General features: G+C 36.9%; 1 protein-coding gene across 1 annotated transcript; it reads left to right on the top strand.

Moving 5' to 3' along the window:
* The first annotated feature begins 212 nt into the window (after positions 1-212).
* ZMAT3 (zinc finger matrin-type 3) lies at positions 213-17371 on the top strand. The gene is made up of 5 exons (XM_072410146.1): positions 213-266; positions 4344-4457; positions 5629-5795; positions 6970-7067; positions 12951-17371. The coding sequence occupies exons 1-5, from the start codon at positions 213-215 to the stop codon at positions 13157-13159; spliced, it is 642 nt and encodes a 213-aa protein (XP_072266247.1). The 3' UTR covers positions 13160-17371.
* The last annotated feature ends 4995 nt before the right edge of the window (positions 17372-22366 follow it).

The following is a 22366-nucleotide window of genomic DNA, read 5'->3' as shown; positions in this document are numbered from 1 at the left end:
GGAGAACCGGTCCAAGGACTGACCCTTGGGCAACACCAACAGGGAGAAAAGTAGGAGAGGAGGAATTACCATTGAAAGAAATTTGAAGCAAACGATCAGAGAGCAGTGTCACTGATATGGAGGTTCATGATTTGGATTAGAAGGGGGTGATCTACAGTGTTCAAAGCAGAGGAAAGATCAAGAGGAAGCTGGAGGGAAAAGTTTTTTTTGGAATGAGCAGCTCCAAAGCCAGACTGGAGAAGGTCAAGGAGAGAATTGGTGCTCAGGTAATCTGTGAGTCGTTTATAGACAAGGCGCTCAAGAAGTTTGGAAACATATGGGAGAAGGGAGATGGGATGGTAGCTAGGAGGAAATGAGGGGTCTAGTGAGGGTTTTTTCAGGATAGGGTGAATAATGGCATGTTTGAAAGTGGAGGGGTAGATACCAGTAGTGAGGGAAAGGTTGACTAGTTGGGTTAGGGGGGGGCCCACGGTGGAGGAATAGGCAAGGAGTAGATCAGAGGGAATTGGGTCAAGTGGACAGGTAGTAGACGGAGATGGTGAGAGAAGAGGCGAGACTTCATCCACACTAACAGGGCTGAGGGAGGCCAGTGATGATTTACAGGTCGAAGGGGTGGGTATGGTTGGAGTGGCCCAGTGAGCAGAGATATCATGTTTGATTTTGTCAATTTTATTTCTAAAGTAGGTGGCAATGTCTTGGGCAGAGGTTTTCGTTGTGGGGGGAGCAGGTGTGGGGTTTAAGAGGGAGTCATTTGTTGAGAAGGGGCTACATGGGTTGAAAGCTTACGAGGAAATGACAGATGAGAAATAATTTTGCTTGGCAACAGTGAGTTCAGTGTTAAAGCTTTGTAGCTTGGCTTTGTAGTCAATAAAGTCAGCACTGAGGCCACATTTCCTCCACTTGCGCCCAGCTGCACAAACAGTGTAGATGTTTGGTGTGATTGTTGTGCCAGGGTTGGAGGTTGGTAGGGCAGGGGTAGCCGAAGGTGGTAGGGGCAACAGAGCCAAAGAAAGATTGTGGTTAAACTGAGTGGCAAAGAGAGTGAGGGTCATGGACGTAAGGCAGTTTGAGTTTGGTAATAGGTTGTAGTCAAGGTTGCCGATATCTCTCTGCCATTGACCAGCTCTGGGATTTGGCAAAGGGGGGCAAGAATAAGATATGTTGAACATGATTAGGTTGTGATCAGAAAGGGGAAATATCAAGTTGTCAAAGTGGGTGAGGCTGCAGAGTTTGGAAAAAATAGGTCTAAAACAGGTGTGTCTGGCGATGTGTGTGACATTGTATCTGCACCACAGTTATTTTATACAGAGTGTTTTAACCAGAAAACTGGGTACTGGATTAGAGGAAAACAATTACAAAGTCTTTTTTATTGTTGACATGTATTCCATCCCTAATACATTAACCAGTAGGGGAGGAAAGCAAGGAGGAATCAGGAATATATGGAGTTATTGTTGCTTTAATATAGCCCCTGTTTGTCAGATGAGCTGCGTGTTTGATAAATGAATTGTGTGTGCAGAGATCAGAAAGACATGGTGAGCCCCGCGCCCAGAATTATCCCTGCCACAAGTCTGATTTAATGCATCTATCCCAGGATATTAGGTAACAAACTCAATCCCTGATTATGCTGGAAACATCCCCAAAACTACACCTATTGTAATAAAACAGAATGAATTTGCAAGAAAATCAGGCTTTCTGAATATAATTTACTGCCTTGTTATGTTCAGTATTGAGCACATTTATATTACATCAAAATAACTGTCAAAGGAGATGAGTCACCTTAAAGTAGTACTTGGTTTTAGACAGCGAAAAGGAGGATGTTTTTTTATTTTTGCTACCTAAGTCCTATTTTGGGAGATTTCCTCTCACTTACTAAGAGGATAAAACATGTCTTTTACGGCTGCCTGTTTTTCGGGGTTCTTTTTGAGGATCATTTACTTCCTACCCATTGACCACCTTCTATATTTCTGATACAGATATGTCACTGTTAGAATTTCTAAAGGTACAAAGCTAGTATGTGAACCAAAAATAAGGTTAGTGGCTTTAAGAGAAAGTAGTTATAATTCCACTGTGAAAATGTGAAAATCCAGTTATAAATGATTGTCGTTTTGCTAGGTTTGTTTATGTAAGATATAAAATACCCCTTTACGTGTCTTTTACTTGTTTTGCCGAATAGCTGAGCTTGAATATCTAGAGTTAGTTGTATTCCAGTGTGTGATGTGACATGGCTGATATGAAAACTTTCTCAAGACTTCTTTGTGCATAAAAGGTTAAAATAAAATGGTCCTGTAAAAAAAGTCTACTCTGTAAGAAAATCATGTGGACTTGTTGAAATCAATTAGTAATATTCATAAGGGTTTCCTTATACATTATCATAGTATATTGCTGGTAGACTGTTATGAGGTGCCTAAGGGAATCCCATGACAAATCTCTTGCTAAAATGAAGCTGAACTCAAGGACAGACTGAGAAAGAGATGTGTGCTGATCCATGGACACTCTCTGTGTAACCATGGCAACTGTTTAGCTAATTAAAGTATTTGGTAATTGTAAAATGTAGGAATTTTCCTATGAGAATATGACTGATCTTTCAAATATAGATAGCAGTGTTGCAACCTTTCATAAAAGTATATTTTTCTAGCTTGCACAATTATAATATATATATAAAATTGGATATATTTAGGGTGAGAAGCATATGCATCAACCAGGGAAAATACCTGAGAGAAAGAAAGAAAACAGAGCCTCACCTCTGTGCTCATTTCTTGCAATTCCCATTTTTATGGAGGGGTACATTATCTAAGACTGCCACCAGACTGCCTCTGGGAGATGCTTTACTAGGGAAATATTCTAAATTAGGATCCTAACTTATGGCTCAACTGTAAAGGTTTTTCTTTGATGTAGCTCTATTTCTTTTAAATTCTCCATCACTCTCTGGCACCCAGAGTCCACTGCTCTGCTAACCATGGGCTTTGTCTTAAAAAGAGCAATGCTCCAACTAATGACAAGCCTTTTCCCCTTAGCAGCTTAAATAGTCAAAATTACCTTAGACCAATGGTTTGCAGAACATAATTTTATATATATATATATATATATATATATATATATGTATATATTTTACTGTAATATAATTGAAGTACACATGCAAGTACAGTGAGGCAGTATTCCCCGACATGTACAGGGCAACTTCTCCTGTTTAAAATAAAATGTGTCCTCCATGGCACCAAATGTGTTTTTATTAAGTCTTTACAGAAAAGAAAAATGTTTGTGCTTTGGTCCAGGTTTGATTTAATAATTACTAGCCCACTCTGGGCTGTGTTAGATTCCAACTGTCAGGTAAATTGATTTGTAACAAAACACAACATCACTAAACGAATGTGAAAGTAATATGTAAATTACTAGAATGGAAAATCTGTGGCAACTTGTAGAGCAACTTTAATTAGTCGTTCGTTTCCAACGACTTTCCTCGTTCGTCGGCGTCGTTGGTTACTTTTTTACGAACGATTTTTGCCCAATCGATCGTTCGTCGTTCATTTTGAACGATAAAAATTGGAAGTGTGTACGCAGCTTAACATCCAGGCAAAAAATACAAAATCCTGTTATTGAATCAGCAGTACTACAGAAGTACAAATATCCTTATTTGGATTATTTAACCCCTACAAATTAGGATTTACAGTTAAAGATTAAGTTTGATCTGCTTATAGTTTATCTTCCTTTTATTCCTTTCTTCCTCTTCATCAACATTTTTAAATGAAATCTTTCTGTCTTTATTACAAATGTCATTTTTTATTTATGATGTATTTTTTTTCCAGTAACTTCTTCACTAGATCTTCCCATTTGTATTTGCAATGAAGGCAGATCACAGTTTACATAAAGAACCATACTGCTCCCAGCTTCAGTACTTCTGCTAAGCACTAAGCCCTGATACAAACTTCGGGATGGCTGTTGGGAGGAAATAAATGTAAATATGTGATATCAGACTGCCTTGATAGACGGGTGTCAGTTTGAAGGAGTAGGCATCCCTAGGCAGACTTACATATGATGATGAGGGAAGGTAATGATGCTGGATATGTGGCAGACTAAATGATTCCTGCAGCTGCACAGAAGCTTACAGTGTACTGTGGGCATTTTCAGTACTTTATAGGAGCCTGTACAGCTGTATGACAAGCCTGAGATTTAGGCTGTTGTTCAGCTTTATTGTATTTGCCTTTACAGTTAGATACAATTCTAAAGTTATATCCTGACACATTCACTGCCACAATGTGTCTTTTGATGTTGATATACAAAAGAAACAGTTCCAATATACAGATGTATACTGATGACTATATGTAGTCTAATATTATCTTTCTTAGGGCAAAAACCACAGCAAGAAATTACGCAATTACTGTGCATCAAGTAGCTGCCCTGCTTCATCGAGACTAAATCAGACTTTGGATACAGGATCACCGGGATCATCATCACCAAATGTAAGAGCTTTTTCTTGATTACCTTGTCACTAAATGGAATATACACATAGCTGTCCTCAGGCATGATTTTCCTGCTATGTATAAATCAGAGACCCACAAGAGGGCGCCCATGTTTTCTTCTGATGAACAAAATCTGTCTGATACTTTTATTTCTGAAGGCTGCCATTGCTGAACTCTTCTTCATATGCTAGATTCCTAGCTGTCCCTTGCTTCAGTACTATGTGTCACTGACCTGGTACTAGTATGTAGCAAGTAAAGACAGAATGTCTGCTCTAAATGATTCAGGTAAGTAATGAAAAGTATTGAAATCATCATATCAGCATGAAAACCAGGAAACTGGCATTTTAAATGTGTCTGTGAACAATACAACCACTGGTATTTTTGCTCCAACATTAACATGAATCTATTCAGCGTAATGAATTTTATTAAGCAACTTATGTAGTTAGATTACAACTTGCTGTGCAGATTTTAAAATTTAAATTAAACTGTCTTTTAAAATTTTAAAAGACAAAATATATAAAATATTAAAATGTCTTAGATATAGTTAAGCTACATACAGACATGAAATTTCTGTTGCTGGAAAAAAAATTGTGATCTTTTCCAGTGACAGTATCATGAACAAGTGCCAAATATACAGCTCTATTAGGTTCTGAAGAAAGGTTACCCCACTATGTCCTTCTAAATAGGAAATGATGTCAGTTGTCCCAACTCGGTTGTTTAATGATCTGCATGGCAAAACGTAAACAATGTAGTGGGACCACTGTACACACAATATATTTTTGCTTGAGATGATCATGGGGCAGCATTTGTTAGTGTGGATATATAGATTTGGACCTAATGTAATGAATAGTTTTAGAAATGGGCAATCTTATTGCATCGACCTTGGAAAATGTTTTTTGGATACATCTAGCACCGGAGAGGTCAGCAATGGCAGCAATGCAGATTTACTTTAGTTAGTTTCATGATACTTATAATTCTTTAATAAGAATTACAAATTACCCTATTTTGCCTTTTTGAAACAACCTGAGTGTCAGAGTTTCTTGAGTACATTTTTTTTAATACTCTTACTTGACTTTATTTACTATTACAAAAAAATACTACTATACTTATTAGTGCATTGTGTGCAAGAGCAATCATACTGAAAAACAAATATATCTATCTTGGTTTTTAGGTTACAGCCCCAAAATGTGGGGGTCGTGTGATTCTTGCCACTGAAAATGACTACTGCAAATTGTGTGATGCTTCGTTCAGCTCTCCTGTGGTGGCTCAAGCACATTACCAGGGAAAGAACCATGCCAAAAGGCTACGACTGGCAGAGACCCCAGCTAACTCTTTCATGTAGGTTTTACTGCATGGTGATGTCATTAAATGTGTTTTCCATGCTTAATAAAAAGACTAGGTACCTCTTTATATCAGCAGTGAGCAGGTCAGTAATAAGTTTGAATCCTGTATAACAAGGTACCATATTCTAATGCGTTTACTCAGTGTTATCAGTTATCATAATATATTCTTTTTGAACAGAAATAAACTGGGTTATGTATGGGCTTTTCTTTCTCCATGCTGCTAGAGTTTAAACTATGATTCTGTTTTTTTTTTTTTAATTTTTAATAATTCAACTCGGTGGTGGGGGGAAATAGTGGGAAGGGAGCAGAGATTGACATGAACTGGAATTTAGAAATGTCATGCCATTTTTACTTTATGCTGGGTATTTACCATATAGCACTGGTGGTCATGTGGTCACAGCAGCTGAAGAAGAGTAGGCAGCATCAGGATACAAAAATAAATAAAATCACATTCAGTGTTGTTTTAATCACAAACCCAACATGCACAATGCTCACTGATCATTGCAAGCTATGTCCATAATATGCTTCTGATTCTAATCCAAATATTTGGGTAGTTTTTCTCTAACTCAAATTCAAACAAGACAAGGAGAAGAAAGGTTCCTGGAGAGATAAAAAGGCACCACTTCCACCACCAAATCTACCAAGTGCACTCACTATACATTTAGACCTCAGTTTCACCAATTGGCCAAAAGAGTGTGAATATAAATCAACAATTCTTTACACTCCAAGTAAACTTTCTTGTTCTGAGACAAGATCACCAAGCAGATTCAAACCAATGAATAGCAGATAATAGTGTAAATTTTCTTCATTTCAAATTGAAATACAGTGCTATTCCAGCCTGTATAAAGTAAAATCAAAGCACTCAATGTTGAGATGGGGTTTGAGGTCACTGAGCTCTGTCCTATGTGCTTCATCCAAGCTGCTTTGATCTGTGGCTTTAGGATACAAAGTGACAGATTATTAATGTGACAAAATATAAATAATCTATCAATCAAATATGTGTTAGTGCTTTTAGTTGTGTAAATTATACAAACAATTTACAAGGAATATTCATTTTATTGGGAATAAAACCACTTATTATACATGTCTACTGTAAAAAGGTACACAGTTTATAAAAGTGGACAAACATTGTTCTGCACTTCTTAATGCTATGATTTGATGACACTTAGGGACTCGACGGAATGCAAGAGAAGAGCACGTAAAGAAGGGAATGATCATAAGATGATGCAAAATAGAAGAAGCGTCTGCTCTCCTCAGAATAATACAGGTATTCTATCAGGGGGACTTGTCCAGACGGGTGCTGAGAATAGATGCCACCGAGTAATAGCTTATTGTTGCCATGGTAACAGATGAAGGATCTGCTTGTCTGCAGTATGTTAAATGGATATTATACACATTCCCGAAAATTCAATTCAGTCTAGATGAACTCTACCTGTGAAAAATAATCAAAAATCATATTATATATATATATATATATATATATATATATATATATATATATATTGTGTAAATATTTTTCAATGCATAAATCCTAAACAAAAAGTAGGGCAGCTGACACATTATAAAATTATAATTGTATAAATTTAAATATAATAAAAATGTAATTTTAACAGAAAGATCAATGGCAATCATTTACTTTGGTAAATGATCAGCTGCACAGCAAAGATCTCCCTAAACCCTTGCTTTCTGCTTTTAATAAACATTTTACACTGTCAAGCAAGGCCCACTCATTAATTCTCAGCATTATTCTGCTTTTTAATTAGACTTGAATTCTAGCATGAATACAATCACACCAATTACATTGTGTATGACGTTTTCTTGGTCATTATCATGAGTTTTTTTGTCATTTGTCCCCAATTCTTTGGAATGTAAGGCATTATTAAACTTTCTACCCTCAATACAAATGAAATAAAGATTTGTAGAACCTCCCTATCTTCCAAATTGTCCCTGATGTACAGTGTACCTGTTTTCAGTAATAGTTCTTAATCTTAAGTTTTTTTATTGAAGTTGCAAATAAGCCAGATGGCGGTTTTTTTTATAAATAATGAAAAATAGTAAAGAAAAAAAATATATATAAAATAATTCATAAGTGAAAAAGAAAGTTCACCTTTTTCAAAAGCTGTATGTATCAGGAAGTAATAAAAAAAATCATCTGGTCACTTGCAAGTTCCAAAATTATTAAAATCTTACCTGGGATGTAAAAATGTAAAACAACACAGAAGAGACTCCATGGTGTCATTATTTATTTAATAAAAATGAGCCAAGATATAGAAGCCATGAGTGGAAAAAATATGTACGTACTTTTCAGTGGTTTGTATAACCACCTTTAGCAGAGTAATCATTTTCTGTATGATTTTATCAGTCTTTCACATCATTGATGACGAATTTTGGCAAACTCTTCTTTACAACTTTGCTTCAGTTCATTTATGTATGGCATACATGCACAGCTTTCCTAAGGTCTTGCCACAGCATTTCACATCAGATTGAGGTCTGAACTTTGAATGGGGCATTGCAACACCCTGAATCTTTTTTTTAGCTATTCTGTTGGTAGATTCGCTGGTGTGCTGGTGATCATTGTCCTGTTGCATGACCCAGTGTTGGCAAAGATTTAGCTTTCATACAGGTGGCCTCATATTTTATACTAGAATACTTTGGTTTGTAGATGAATTGATGGTTAACTTTATGACTGCAAGGTGCCCAGGTTTTGTGTCTACAAAACAAGCACCCTTTGCCACTGTGCTTGACAGTTGTTATGAGGTGTTTGTGCTGATAATTTTATTTGGTGTTGAACGTTGGTGTTATACATTGTAGCCAAAAATCTTCACTTTTGTCTCTTCTGTCCAAAGAACATTGTTCCAGAAGTCTTGTAGTTTGTTCATATGCAACTTTGCAAACCTAAGCCATGCTGCCATGATCTTTTCAGAGAGAAGTGGCTTTCTCCTGGCAATCCTTCCAAACAAGCCTTACCCACACTTCTGCTTTTTAGTGGAGGTCACACATTTGCTGATAATCAAATATTTGAGTGTGTTTAAGTAGGTTCACCTTGCTGCTACTTTCCCTCTCCTACCCCTGTGGAAGTAGTAAGGTTGTATTTAATTTTTCACACTCTGCTTCTACATTTTGCCTTAGTCTTTGTCAAGTGAATAACAGCACAGTGTATTATGTCATGTGTTATTCATCTGAGGTTGTATTTACTTAATTTTAGGGCTTGCTGTACACCACATGTCCTAATAGGCAGAACTTCAAGGGTGGGTTTACAATGTTATGTTTTCCCTGCAAGCGCTTTCCACTGACACCAGCACATCAAAATGCCATCATGTCGCTGTTGGTTTTCATTCATTAGGTGTTCTTATGCTTTTCCATTTATTTTGATAGAAAAGGCATCAAGCAGAAATGCAAAGGTGTTAATTCCTGCCTAAAGCCTTTAGTTGATCTTCTTGTATTACTTCCATATAGAGTGTATAAACCGACAAGAATACATCATAGTTTATTTCAACATTCCAGCGGTACAATATGTTTGTAAATCTTTCCTGCAGGAGAACAGAAGTGGTGTTTAGCGTCAAAGAAATCCTTCTTTTCTATGCATAGTGTTGGCTGATCAGGAGAGCTCATTTTGACTTGCAGACGGTGTGCTTTAGACTGATGCTATCAGCTATTTAACATTAATATAGGAAATGGTTGCAGTATTTCAAAGTTTATATGTTACATAGGGAAACTGAAGTATGCCCTGGAGCAGTGGTTGCCAACCTTTTGGACCCCATGGACCCCTAAGGTCATAATTTTAAATCCTGTGCATGCGCAGGGAGCCGTGTATAAATCAAAGGGGAGGAAACTTCCCCCAGAGTGACGTGATGATGGGGGAACCTGCCCACTCCCCTATCGCAAGCTCAGACCTGCTTGCTAAACATCCTGGGGGGACAGGAGTGCAGGGCTGTGGACACAACAAAAGTTGTGTCCATACAGGGGACATCATCAGCGGGGTCAGGAGAAAGCGCACCGGCCAGAGCAAGTCCGAATGAATGAATGGGTAAGCAGAATGAAGGTGAATGTGCCAGGGAAGGGGATTTTGTTAGGGTAATTGCATGTGTATGTGTAATGGTAATTATTCTGCAGACCACCAAAATTTTCCCAGGGACCACCGGTTGGCGACCGCTGCCCTAGAGAATTCTAGGAAAGCATTGTGGGTAAGATTCTAGGTAAATGCACCAAATTTTAACGCCAATAATTTAAACATAATAAAGAACAAGAACACCCAACAAAAAGCAATATTAAAAACAGGAACCTAATGTTTCAGGGTGTGCAAACACTGCTTTCACAAGGGGGTGCTCTTTTAAGAAAGCAGGGTTTTCACACCCTGAAACTTTGAATTTCTTTCACCTGTAATGTCACTTGATAACCCCAGATGTACTTTGTCATATTGTGTTTGTAATGCTAAAGACCTGAGCTTTATTGTAGTGTATAAGTCTCTCTCTCTCTCTCTCTCTATTTTTCTATCTATATATATGTATATATAGTCATCGTTTGGTTCTCCATCATAGAAAGTGTGTTTAGTCTATATATTTGCTATGTCTTAGGGTGATTGGATTTTGGATTAATAGCACACCCATTAAATATATTATGTACACATGCACTTTGGTGTGTGGTGTACAAAAGGGAAACTAATCGTCCAGATTTGAATTTTATTCTGCATCCATGCAGAACAAGAACATTGGTCTCTTTCACTGCTCCTCTTGCACAGCATACAAAGTACCTTTAAACACTCAATTAGGTCTCTGACATCAGCATCACTTCACCAGAGACCTATTCTCATCATGTCCTTTTTTTGGATTCCCCATAGAAATTATTTACAGTTCTGCAGGAGAGAGTTTGCAGCGGTGGGCTAATACTTTATATGTTTTGGTTAGCTGGCTGCTAAGCTCTGAGTCATGAGACATCTCTTACATACTGATTGGTTTACTTTGTTTGTTTCTGAAAGAAAAATCTTTCTGTGGTCTCGTTCACATGATCACAGTACTCAAATCCCTTTTTGCTGGACACTATTTCAAGGATGATGCTGCCGAGACAAAGGGACACATCTGTCTAAAAGACAAATAGACAAACTTTACTGAAAGAAGGTTTTTCTAAAACTGGTTAAATCATCAGAACATTTGTAATAAACTGGGTAATTAAAACATTTGCATGCCTTTTTTCTTTTTTCATACTGGTGTTTGGGAAACTTCTTGGAAACCACCCTTGTTTCTCCAAAATATCTAATTGTTCACCTAGGGAAATGCTGGAGGGAAACCAAACATTCCTCCCAAGCTGGGTACTGATTATAACTGTGGCATGTATTTTATGTGAAAGTAACAAATCAGCCTGAAGAGAAATGAATACAAAGATATCCTATTTCTTCTAGCTCACTCTTGAGCTGGCAGGACAGCATCCTGTCACCAGAGCCACATAAATTATTATTGCATAGGATTCTCTGCCAATCGGCAATCAGTAAGCAGGATGCACAGGATGGTTTCAAACCCTGCATAATTCACTTGAAAGGCAGGTGCAAGGCCCAGTTGATCTTTTCATTGCTATAATTAGTTTTACACATAAACCATGCTGGTTGCTTTACTTTTTTTCCTTAAAGCCACAGAGCAAAAACACTTGGTATATTATATAAACAATTTATTAACAATTTTTATTGTATTTTTATAAACAATTTGCATAGTGATTTGTTACATGAAAGTGATTGTTTTTATCATTTCTATGAAAGACAATTTACATTGGTCAAATAGTGGGTCTAACTTTTAATGTATCCACTAGATTTTCATTTTCTTCACACTGTATTACACTTACACTTGTGACACAGCACCAGCAAGTGGTTGAACTAAGAGAAATGGGAATAATACTAACTGTGATAACAGTGGAGCCCGAAGAAGAGCACAGAAAATGATCAGCTCACTAGATTTCTATCAGACTCAGCAGGTATTTTCTTGCACTTATGAAACAAACAGTATACTATACAAAGGGATTTTTTTTGTATATAAACAAACAAAAAGACAGTGGTTCACTGCTATGAGGAAGCAGTAACCCGAATCACAACCTCATTGCCAGTCTGAACATAAACTAAAAGGGGAGAAAATGGATGAAACACTGCACAATCTCAACCACTACTAAGAAAGCAGCAACATCATGCTGGTTCAGAGGAGAGCCGGAGCAGATGAATATGGCTTTTGTTATTGGCTTTTGTTAGTAGTCCACGAGGCAAATGTGACTTTTCTGGATGGTTTTGCTGGCACTCCCAACATGTTCTAGCAGTGAAAAGCTTAAACAATTCCTACAGAAGAGAGTAGTTATTGCTCTCCTCTAAGCAGTGGGTTGATTATCAGATCACTAAAATGTAGTCAGTTTTTTAAAATAAACCTGTGCTTTCTCTAGATTAGACAAAGTGACATATAGACCAAAGTTCAGAATTCAGTACTTGGGTGCTCCCAAGTTAGGAGAAAAGGAGTGTATGTTGCCATAAGCGATTTTGTGAGACTTAAAACAGGAATGTAGTGGATGTAGGAGGTGAAGGAGCAAAGAATAGGTAAGTATAGACTCCGTGGTTAGCTTACTTTTAAATAAGAACCTGTTACTTTGCTTAGTTCAGGTTCTTTTTAACAGCACTTTAACATGTTCAAACCACTCCAGAAAGTTCTTTTTACACCCAAAACGTTCCCTTTTTAAATATCCCAGTGAAATCCCATCTGGCAAAAATCAGTTACTGCTTTACAGTTTAAATATGTTTTACCACTTGTTTTACCTAGATATATATATTAATTTGTCTGGGGGACAAATATATTTCAGTTTCTTCGATTATCCCCTACAGCTCTAAATTTAGTACTGTGATAGCCAGTTAGCTGGATCCAAAGGTATTTGAAGACAGCGCTCATCAGATTATAAAACCTACGGCACTGAATGAAGATGAGTCTAATTGCCAAGGGAAGATGTCGCTTCTGAGTTAATGGGCCAGGCTATCCACTTTGTCTTTGTATTATGTCATGCTAATGAAAACATATGAAAATGCAGTTCATATTTCTCTGGAAGGTCACCCCATGCTTTCTGTCAATGTCCTTTGACAAATGATATGGATTTTAATGTAAATTGACAAAAAAATCTTTTTATTTTCTTTTAGGTCCATATTTCAATCCCCGTTCACGTCAAAGAATTCCTAGAGACCTGGCTATGTGTGTAACTCCAAGTGGACAGTTCTACTGTTCAATGTGCAACGTAGGAGCCAGCGAGGAGCTCGAATTTAGGCAACATTTGGAGACAAAACAGCACAAAAGTAAAGTCTCTGAGCAACGCTACCGCAGCGAGATGGAAAATTTAGGCTACATATAGGGAAATGACCACTATCAAGTTGTGTGTGCTTGTTTTTGTTACTACCACTATTCCTTGTAACCATTTTTATTTTGAAAGCCTTTTGAGAACTTGACAACATAATGTTTTCAATTCTGGAAATCAGATCTACATGTCTCATCTTTCTCACTAAACTGAGATAATGAGTACCACTCTTATTTTTTTGTTACAACAGACAAAACTCTTACCATACCTGTGCTCTGTAATTGCAGGTCATGGGAAATGTCAGTTATTGCCGATTGTGCATTTTATCCAAGTATCCCTTTTTTGACATTCCAACAGTGGTCCCCAACCCAACGGTTTATGAGGCACTTATAATGTTTAGCTTTGATGTTGCTCATGGCAGCTACTTAATAGTTGTTCAAGTGAATGTGATTTGACCAGGGTGCTCCACAAAGATCTTTTGCTATCTTAGACACTTTTTAGGCCAGGTCTGGTTAACTTTAAATGTGTTTACCTGAACAGGTTTCTTTGTATATTTCTTATGTATGTCAAGCCAGATATGGGTTTCCTGATTTTATTATTACACATTTTATCCTGTTTTAAACAAAAGACAGTGGCAAACTATTTTAGTACTATGTTATTTTAAACTAGATATTTTTTGTAAATTTGTCTGCAAAGAAATAATAAATTGCTTAAGAGATAGTCTCTCTCTCCTCATCATGTGGCCCTGTATCTGATAGTATCAGATGTTGTATAGGTACACTAAAACTAAAATAAAAAAAAAATAAAGATGCATACAAATAGTATAGCCTAACACACGAGTAGTATAAACTTGTATTTAAGCAGAGCAGTACTACATTAGCCAACATACAGGGAATACAATGGGGGAAGGATAATAACTGTCTTACTGCTGTTTAACTTCTATTCGAAGTGCTGTTGGAGTGATTTCTTCACTTTCTGTCTGGTGAAATATAGTCCTCAGAACAGGAAGTAAGGGGAAATCTCTTCAATAGACAGAAGTTAAAAATGTATTTACTTAAGCATGGGAATGCTAGACAAGAACCTCAGGCAGCCTTTTACTCTCTGTTTCCCTGTTACAGATTTTTCTCTCACTTTGTGTCTGGTGAAATGTCCCACAGAACAGAAAATAAGGGAAAATCTCCCTATCTAAGAAAATATATTTTGGATATAGATGGGGAAGATTTATATATATATTTATATTATCCCTTAATCTACACATGCCCTACTCTATATACGTTATATATGGTGCAGTTACTTACCATTGCAACATTCCTTGGGTGCTATTTTCATTCTTATTATTGCTCACTTATTACTTAGAAGCTTATTGCTTCTTAAACTTAATTATTAGGTGCCTCAAAAGCTAAAGTTGGGGATCTCTGCTTTACACTGTGTGTTTGGTAGCTGACATTCCAAAGAATCCTTTTTTTTGGAGAAATGTAAGTGGTTTGAATAGAGATGTGCACTTGTAAGTAGTGGAATGCACACAAAGAACATTTAGAGGTTGTACAGCATGAACTTCTAAGCATGGTTCAGAATATTGTGTGTATATTGTATTTCTCTGCTGTGGAATGTCCAGGAACTCACCACTGTGTTTTGCCAACAGGCATTATTATTTCTTTTATTAATTTGTTGCGCAATAGGTGTTTAATGTGTTACTGTGCAATCAGAATTTTTCTCTCAATATGTAGTTTATTAATCTTCACTTTGCACATGAAGTATGACTGTACTTTTATAAAAATACATTTGTAAATATCCCTGCTTTTAAAAAAAAAAAAGCCAATATGATGGGTTTGTTTTATATGAAGGTTAGTCTTGTTACTACAAGCGTATCCCAGCCCTTTGTTTTTTTGCTACAGGAAAGCTGTTTGTGGCCACTAATTGAGGGTTCTGTTTGGAGACCTGATCACCTGTGTCCCAGAAACAGCCTTTTCAGAGCACTAGAGGACGCTCTGAGAGCCAGGTACTTGCAGCCAATATCGCTCGAAGCAGGCTTAAGTTTCATCATATTGGCATTTTTTTTAAAGGGTGGCTGGGAAAAGTACAAACCAAAATATCTGAAGTACGGTTATAAACTAAATCATTGGCTGCTTTCAGTAAAGTGAAAAAACTGAAAGGATTCTATGGGACTTTGGCCAGTCGTTTATAAAATAAGATGTTTTGTTATATGTTAAATCATTGTTTACTTTTGGCATTATGTAAAAAATATTGTTTTCTGAAGTTACTGTCTGAATTTTTTTTTCTCTTCCCTGTTGTTAAACCCCATTAGGATCTGTGTCAGGTAATGCCACATCAGGTATTAACTATAGCAAAGTATGATAAATCTGGCCATCTGGCTGCTCGCTTGAACTTCCAAATGAGCTACCATCAGTGGCCTGCCCTTTCCCCTCTTCTTCCTCTGTATCATCCAGAATTTAGAATTCATTCTGGTTATTGCTGCTTTATTGACACAATTACTGCACAATCTCTCCTGAAAGGAATTTTTACTAAAATGTACCAATAGTAAATATGCTTACTATTTTTGTGTCATATGAAGAACTCCTTATTTCTCCTTGTTTCTTTACCACTTTGTTGGTATGATAAACTGTATGTATAGGAAGTGTAACTGCTGTTTTATGTACATTGATTCAATTCTTTCCTTTTTATAATAAATATAGGAAACACACTACAGGTTATGTACCGGTTTCTACGTCCTTATAAACCTGACAATGAGGTTAGGGTTAGGTGCTGCCTATCTCTGTGAATATCCTTGCCTGAGCTCTCCTGCTCTTCTGACATAAAAGTGTTTACCATATGTACAGTTACTCTCCATAGTGAAACAAAGTGCAAGTTTTACTGAATTTTTCTTGACCACTAGACACATGTCAAACAGTTTACTAAAGCATCCTGGGTTGGTCCAGTGGTCAAGTAAGTGTCAATTAATATTCACAACTTAGAGGGCAACCCTTTCCTTGGTAGAATTTTGTAGAAACATTACTTAGGAGCCCATAATCACAACCAATGTTAGGGCCAGTGACATGAAAACGGTCGCAGTGGTTTCATCATTATTTTAGTTTTGCACTTCTTTACTGCCATGCTTAACAACACTTCTAAGGTGCATGTATAGCTAAACTTTTTTTATTTTCAATTTGAGTAGAGCATGGCTAAAACTCTTGCCAGTTTATTTTTTGCTGTCAGTGTACTATTGGGAACATTTTCATCCAGTTCCTGTTTTAGAGGAATTTATAGGAAATTTCACAAATTTAGGAATAATTCCCTGTTGGACAGCTGTCCCCAAGGTCAGTGTCTCTTACCTCTTGTTCTTGAGACAGCTCTAAAATATTGGATTTTCTATCACTTTGTTTTTAGATTACAATGGTCCACAGTAATAGGGACGCTAACAGCAATACAACATAGAGTAAAATATACCTTAATCAGAATTTAGCAAGCTGGTGCTTGTCACATACATGCTGGGAAGCTTCTAATGACCAATGCATAGGAGAAGCATGGCAACTTTACCCCATCTATCTGCTGTGCTTAGTTGTGTGATATTACAGATCACAAAGTGCTCAGTGTGTTCCTGTACAGTGTGCAGCAAATCAGGGAAAACATAGTTGGAGTGCACTACATAAAAAACTAGGTGCATACATTTATGCCCCTGTGTACAACAATACTCATGAAACACGGTAGGAATTTTGTCTCAGAGTTGCTATCCAGGGACATTGCCCTCTTCTGCTTTCCTGCGTTAGTTCCCTTGAGCTTGGCAGACATTACAACATGACATCAGTCATATGTGTACAATTGCGTTTAACAACATACTATGAAGGTGTTACATACAAAGGTAGGATCAGAATAAACGGAAAAGTCCTTCATTCTCAGGACAAATGTCTGTGTGGCAATGAACCACTGTTGTATTGTACTTCTAAAGATGATCATTACCATCAGGAATTCAAAAACAATTTATCCAACATACTATTTTGTATTTCTTTATATTATTTCTTGTCCATGACACGACAGACTTGGTTCCATGTATTTGATGTCATACATTTTCCTTTTTCTTGTTTGTTCAGTATATGCTTTATTGAAATAAACTGTCTGGAAAACAAATAAACTGGGATAATAGATGAGGATAATACCCAATTTGTAAAATGTAAAATGTTAAAAATGTTAAAAATGTTTTTAAAATGTCTAAATACATCATAATTAAGTCTGAACTTCAGGCACAAAGGGAAAAAATAAATATCATGGACACTATTGAATTGGTGTGTTTTCTTCTGAGAACAAAACAGCTATAGAGGAGTTTGAAACCATTTGTCACATTAATTAAGTTAATTAATGAATTAGTTAAGATGTAATCTATCCACTGGTCCTTGAAAATTACACCTTCTACTGTTTATGTGCTATCTGGCCCTTTTAAAGGTTTGATAAAAACTTTTATTTGCATCCTAAAACTATATTTGTTGGTCAATGGTGGAAACTTGGTATGGCAGCCATGAACCCACCTGCTGGTGCTCTAAACCCTTCTCTGGAAATGTCAAAACTACTACACTTTCTATGAAGTTACTTGATTGGGATGTAGTGTCACTTATGCTTCACTCCGAAGAGCTGTTTCTTAAAATAGCACTACACCATGGTACCTCCCTGTTTCTTTCACAAAAATGGTGCTTAGAAATGATTTTTTAAATTCCATTTATTCTGTTACAGAGGTTAGGTACAATCACTATTTTGTAGAATTCAGCTTTAGCTTTTCAGAATGCTGGCATACAGTGTAAAGCAATTATCACTAGACATTATTATTTGGCTGCTCATTTGTCTCTTATCTTCTATGTAAGTGACAGTTGTGAAAGGCAAAGATAGATCTTGCTATATGGTTCACAAAAAGGTTATGAAAGCTAAAATAGGTTAGTTACATTTTTGTTCCTCTAAGACAGGTGATTATAAAAATTCATAGGCAATGTACAGGTATAATATTCCTATTCCTTTCAAGCTGCAGTTATTCAATAATTCACACATTTATGCAAATGCTAAATTTTAACATGCACACCCCATAAAACCTATGCATTTATGGTACAGTTAAATACATGGGATACTACAAGCAAACACTGTAAAATCTGTACAATTAGAAACAAATGAACTGTTCTTAATATTGCATTTTCTTTACACATTTCTGGGGTAATTGATTGTGTTGGCACATATCATATTGTACATTGGACTTAACATTTCAATGTTTTTAATTTTTTAATTAAGAAATAATCTAAATAAGGTTTGATTTAAGTACAACATGAATTTACATATGTAGAATCAGAAGTACAGCGGTTATTTCTTTTACAGAAAAGATTCAACACCAGAGAATGCAACCATTTGTCAAGTGCACCATCAAATCAGTAAAAGAAAAGTTAAATGCATATTGTATAATATCTCTGTGATCTGTCGGTTATCTCTTATGATTGGGAGAGAACCTTCCTACCTCTCTAAAATTAAAAAGAGAAACAGCCGGGAGAAGAAAGAAGTAGACAGAGAATTGTTATAGGAGAATGTTAGGAGTGAAGAGAGAGGAGAGTTTTGAAAGAAAGGTTTGCAGTAATAATGTAATGCACCATGTCTATTTAGCCTACAAAATTGACCCATGGGTCCCATGTTTTATGAAAGAAATCAGTTCCGTTATTGAGTATGCAGGTCATTTTATAATTTACCATAATCCAATTCAATTTAAGTTTGACTAGGCCCACAGGTAAAAGTGCCATCTTCCATGATATAGTAATGCCAATTCAAGTTTTGATTAATATGTACTAGAGTAGGCAAAGGTAATACTTTAGTAGTAATGGGTCAAGTTCACTAAATAAATAGCTATGGCGATTTGGGTATGTTGGTTTGAGTAACTGAAAAAATATGGTTATAAATTCTGGTTCCAACTTGTTTATATGTGGGCAGGTCTACCAAATGTGCAGCATAGGGCTTTGTTGGCCACATCCTCTGAATCGGAGCAGGAAAGTATGAGGGCTCAGCCTATATATGCAATCAGAGACCATATACCAGCATAACATTGTTAGTTTGCTAAATCCCAGGTAAAGCCCAAGTCAGCCTCCCACTGGTTCATGGGTAGACACAGTGAGATACCATTTAGAGATCAAACCTCTTATTGATTCAATTGCTTAGTAGGAGGGGTCAAAATAAGTGAGTTAGAAGGAGGCAAGCTCAATTTGAAATTTACAAACAGAAATCAATTTAGTAATATTAGAATATTTCCTCCGCCGAGGGAAGCTATTCCTTGGTCATGAGGTGCTGAAGGTCCACTCTATAGTGCCCTCTAAGTCCCCAAGAAGCTTTTTTTTTAATCTAGGTGGGAACCCCAAACTGGTGTGAGAGGTAAATGAGGGAAGCAAACACCCTTCCCTGTGAGCCTGTCCCAAATAGTAAGATAACGTTGGGCATAGTGTAGGAGTTTTCTGTCTGGGAGAGGTCCACATGATGGGAGTAATCAATATGGAAGGGCAGAACAGTGCTTTCATTTCAGCCACTGGAGTCTGCAGGTGGGTAAAGTGCTCTGTGCAAGTTGCGCCTACTAAGCTGCTCAGTGGTATACCAGAATGTTAGGAACACCTAAGATCCAAAAAGTTTAGGACTGAAAATGGACTTTTTATTAACCTTGTGCTACCTGCTTCCCCAGATACATTTCAATATTTTATTTTTTATGAAAGGACATTCAGAGAGTGGGGAAATGGACCATCTAGCAATGTCTTCATAAAGTTAGCAAATCGGGGGGGGGGGGGGGGTTTATTGTGAGAAGGCACAGGTAAGATGAATGCCCAGGTAGGTAATAAAAGATTGGGCTTTAACAGGTACAGCACTTACTATAGATATTACAGTAATATTTATAAGAGGGTCTGAACATTCAAAAATAGAAGATCAGGCATATTGGACTCTTCATAAGAGCAGAATCCTGACCTTTTAAAGTGACTTTCAGACAAGTACAAAAATGTCAATATTGTTAGACTTGTTTTAGGCCAAGGTAAATTAAGAATTTTCTTTTTGACTTTAAAAATATTTTTTTGTTTCCATTTATTCACTCTCACCTCTCTATTTCTTATCTGGCTTCTAAAATGTAACCCTAGCAATAACTCTTTAGACCTGCATACACGTATCTTCAGTCACTGTTAATCACTTGGATTGCTAGTCTACCTACTTTCCTTCTTCTATTTTATGATTATAACTAATTTCCCCAGACTCTGTAATCTGCCCAAAACTTACTAAGAGTGTTGCCATAAGGATTAATTCATAAAAAACCTTCCAGAAAAACGCCTGCTAAAAATAAAGAGCAGGAATAGGTAATGGATCCCAGCTAAAGGCTTTGTCTTACTATTTGACAATCAAAAGAAGTCATGCACAGTGTCTTGATGGAGCCTCTTTAATCCTTACCCATGTACTAAACCATTACAGTTACAAACATTTGTAAATAACAAAATTATAAAAGAAATTATTTTTCGTTGAAAATGTCTGATCTGGGGTGAAAAGGTAACTTGATGAATTATTGGCTTTCTAATTAAATAACGTTACAGTTTGCAATTACTGGTTTATATATTAACAAGTAAAATTGTGAGCGGTAACAAATACAGAACTACAAAATCAGTCAAAGTATTTTTTTTCTTAATTCCCTGTCTAGAGGTGTGTAATTTTACACCCCACTCACAGGATAAATCACAGTCATTAGCCTCTTTTGCCAAAATGCACAGTGTGACAGATTTCCAAAGTATTTGACCTAAAGCAGAAAGCATGATAGATCGGTAAATATACAATATTATTCTCAGTATTTGGGAGAAATGTAATCACTCATAATAATGGAAGAACACTTGGATCATTCTTTTAGCCTCCATACAAATAGGAAAACGGCATAAATACCTCTTATTGTTATAATTGTTTTGTTGGCTCATTTTTTAAATTGAAGTCTTTGTAATATATAAAGAGAAAGGAGCTAAGTAATAAAAGAGCTGTGGCAACCTATACACTAAAGTGAAAACAATGCAAATGAAAATATATTATGGCAGTGACAGCTAAATAGGATGTTCGCAGACCTACTGATACTCAACTTACTTGTCCTCCCTTACTACCGCTATTCATGTCTGGAAGTACTGGGTCTAAACCTTGTGTAAGCTCTATGTTGGTTAGTGTTGGAGCTTACAAAAGGTTTACTGGCTCCCCTCTATCTGATGACAGTGGGTCTGGTAATTGGCTAATTGAAGCCATGCCTTCAGGGATGAAGGGTATATGATCCTTTATATACAAAAATACCAGGTAAATCTTAGAGTGAAAAGAACTGTATGGAAAGGCAGTGGGAATTATTATTATTATAGAGTGGAGTAGAGGAAGATGTACCCTAAGAAGAACATATTCCTGAATATAAAAAACAGAAAATAAAATATAAAACCTGATTTGTCACCCTAGGCAATAATTGCTTCCCATTTTCTTTTCTCCAGCTTTTGTAAATGGGCATTGGCCACTATGAATATCTGCTTGCTGGAGTAAATTCCTTCTTCCAGATGATACATGCATGTGTACATGCCTTTTATTGCTGTGTGTGCACATGATGCCATGGTGGGTGGTGGAGATGAGGAAATGTTTCCTATTTTCTTAAACAAAAGGATAATATAACCTTTGCAGCCTCTAAAGGTACTGACACACAGATCAGATTAATGACACCCAAGATGAACGGTGGTCCTCGTCTTGGGTGAAAATCTAGAATATGTACAGCAATCACCTGATGTTGTTCATCAGTACCACTCGCTTTTTCATCCTCCCATCCCTTTCCCCACTTCATAGAAGAGAACAGAACAGCACTGTGTGCCCAACACTCATTTGTTCTTCTGTCACTTTAAATTACCACAAAAGATTGTTTCCATTAACAGTAGTCTGACACCTATCTAATGTTTGGACGGAGCCTAAGTCTAGATGCAGTTAGTGGTCTAGATCAGGGGTGTCAAACTCTGGCCCCCAACATCCTTTTTTTTGGCCCCCAAAGGAATCCTAATTATGAACTGCAGCTGGCCCGCTGCTGCATTGAAATAGCGCTGCTACTACAATTCCCGGCATCACTCGCATCTATAGACCAGAGGGCTCTCTGCCTATGCGTAGCCCTGCATTGGACTGTTTTATAGACGCAAAAAATGCCGGGAATTTTAGTAGTGGCGCTATTTCAATGCAGCAGTGGGGTTCCAGCGGCGGGCCACTCATAAGATTTAGCTCCGCATTGGCCGC

Source organism: Pyxicephalus adspersus, chromosome 4 (assembly GCF_032062135.1).
Source record: "Pyxicephalus adspersus chromosome 4, UCB_Pads_2.0, whole genome shotgun sequence".
Lineage (NCBI taxonomy): Eukaryota > Metazoa > Chordata > Amphibia > Anura > Pyxicephalidae > Pyxicephalus > Pyxicephalus adspersus.
This window is presented reverse-complemented; position numbering and strand designations above follow the sequence as displayed.

Excerpts from the sequence above, each read along its gene's own strand:
- ZMAT3 (XM_072410146.1), top strand. The coding sequence starts at position 213 with ATGAGCAGCTCCAAAGCCAGACTGGAGAAGGTCAAGGAGAGAATTGGT. Across the intron at positions 4,458-5,628 it reads CGGGATCATCATCACCAAAT|GTTACAGCCCCAAAATGTGG; the intron begins GTAAGAGCTTTT and ends CTTGGTTTTTAG. Across the intron at positions 7,068-12,950 it reads CTCTCCTCAGAATAATACAG|GTCCATATTTCAATCCCCGT; the intron begins GTATTCTATCAG and ends ATTTTCTTTTAG.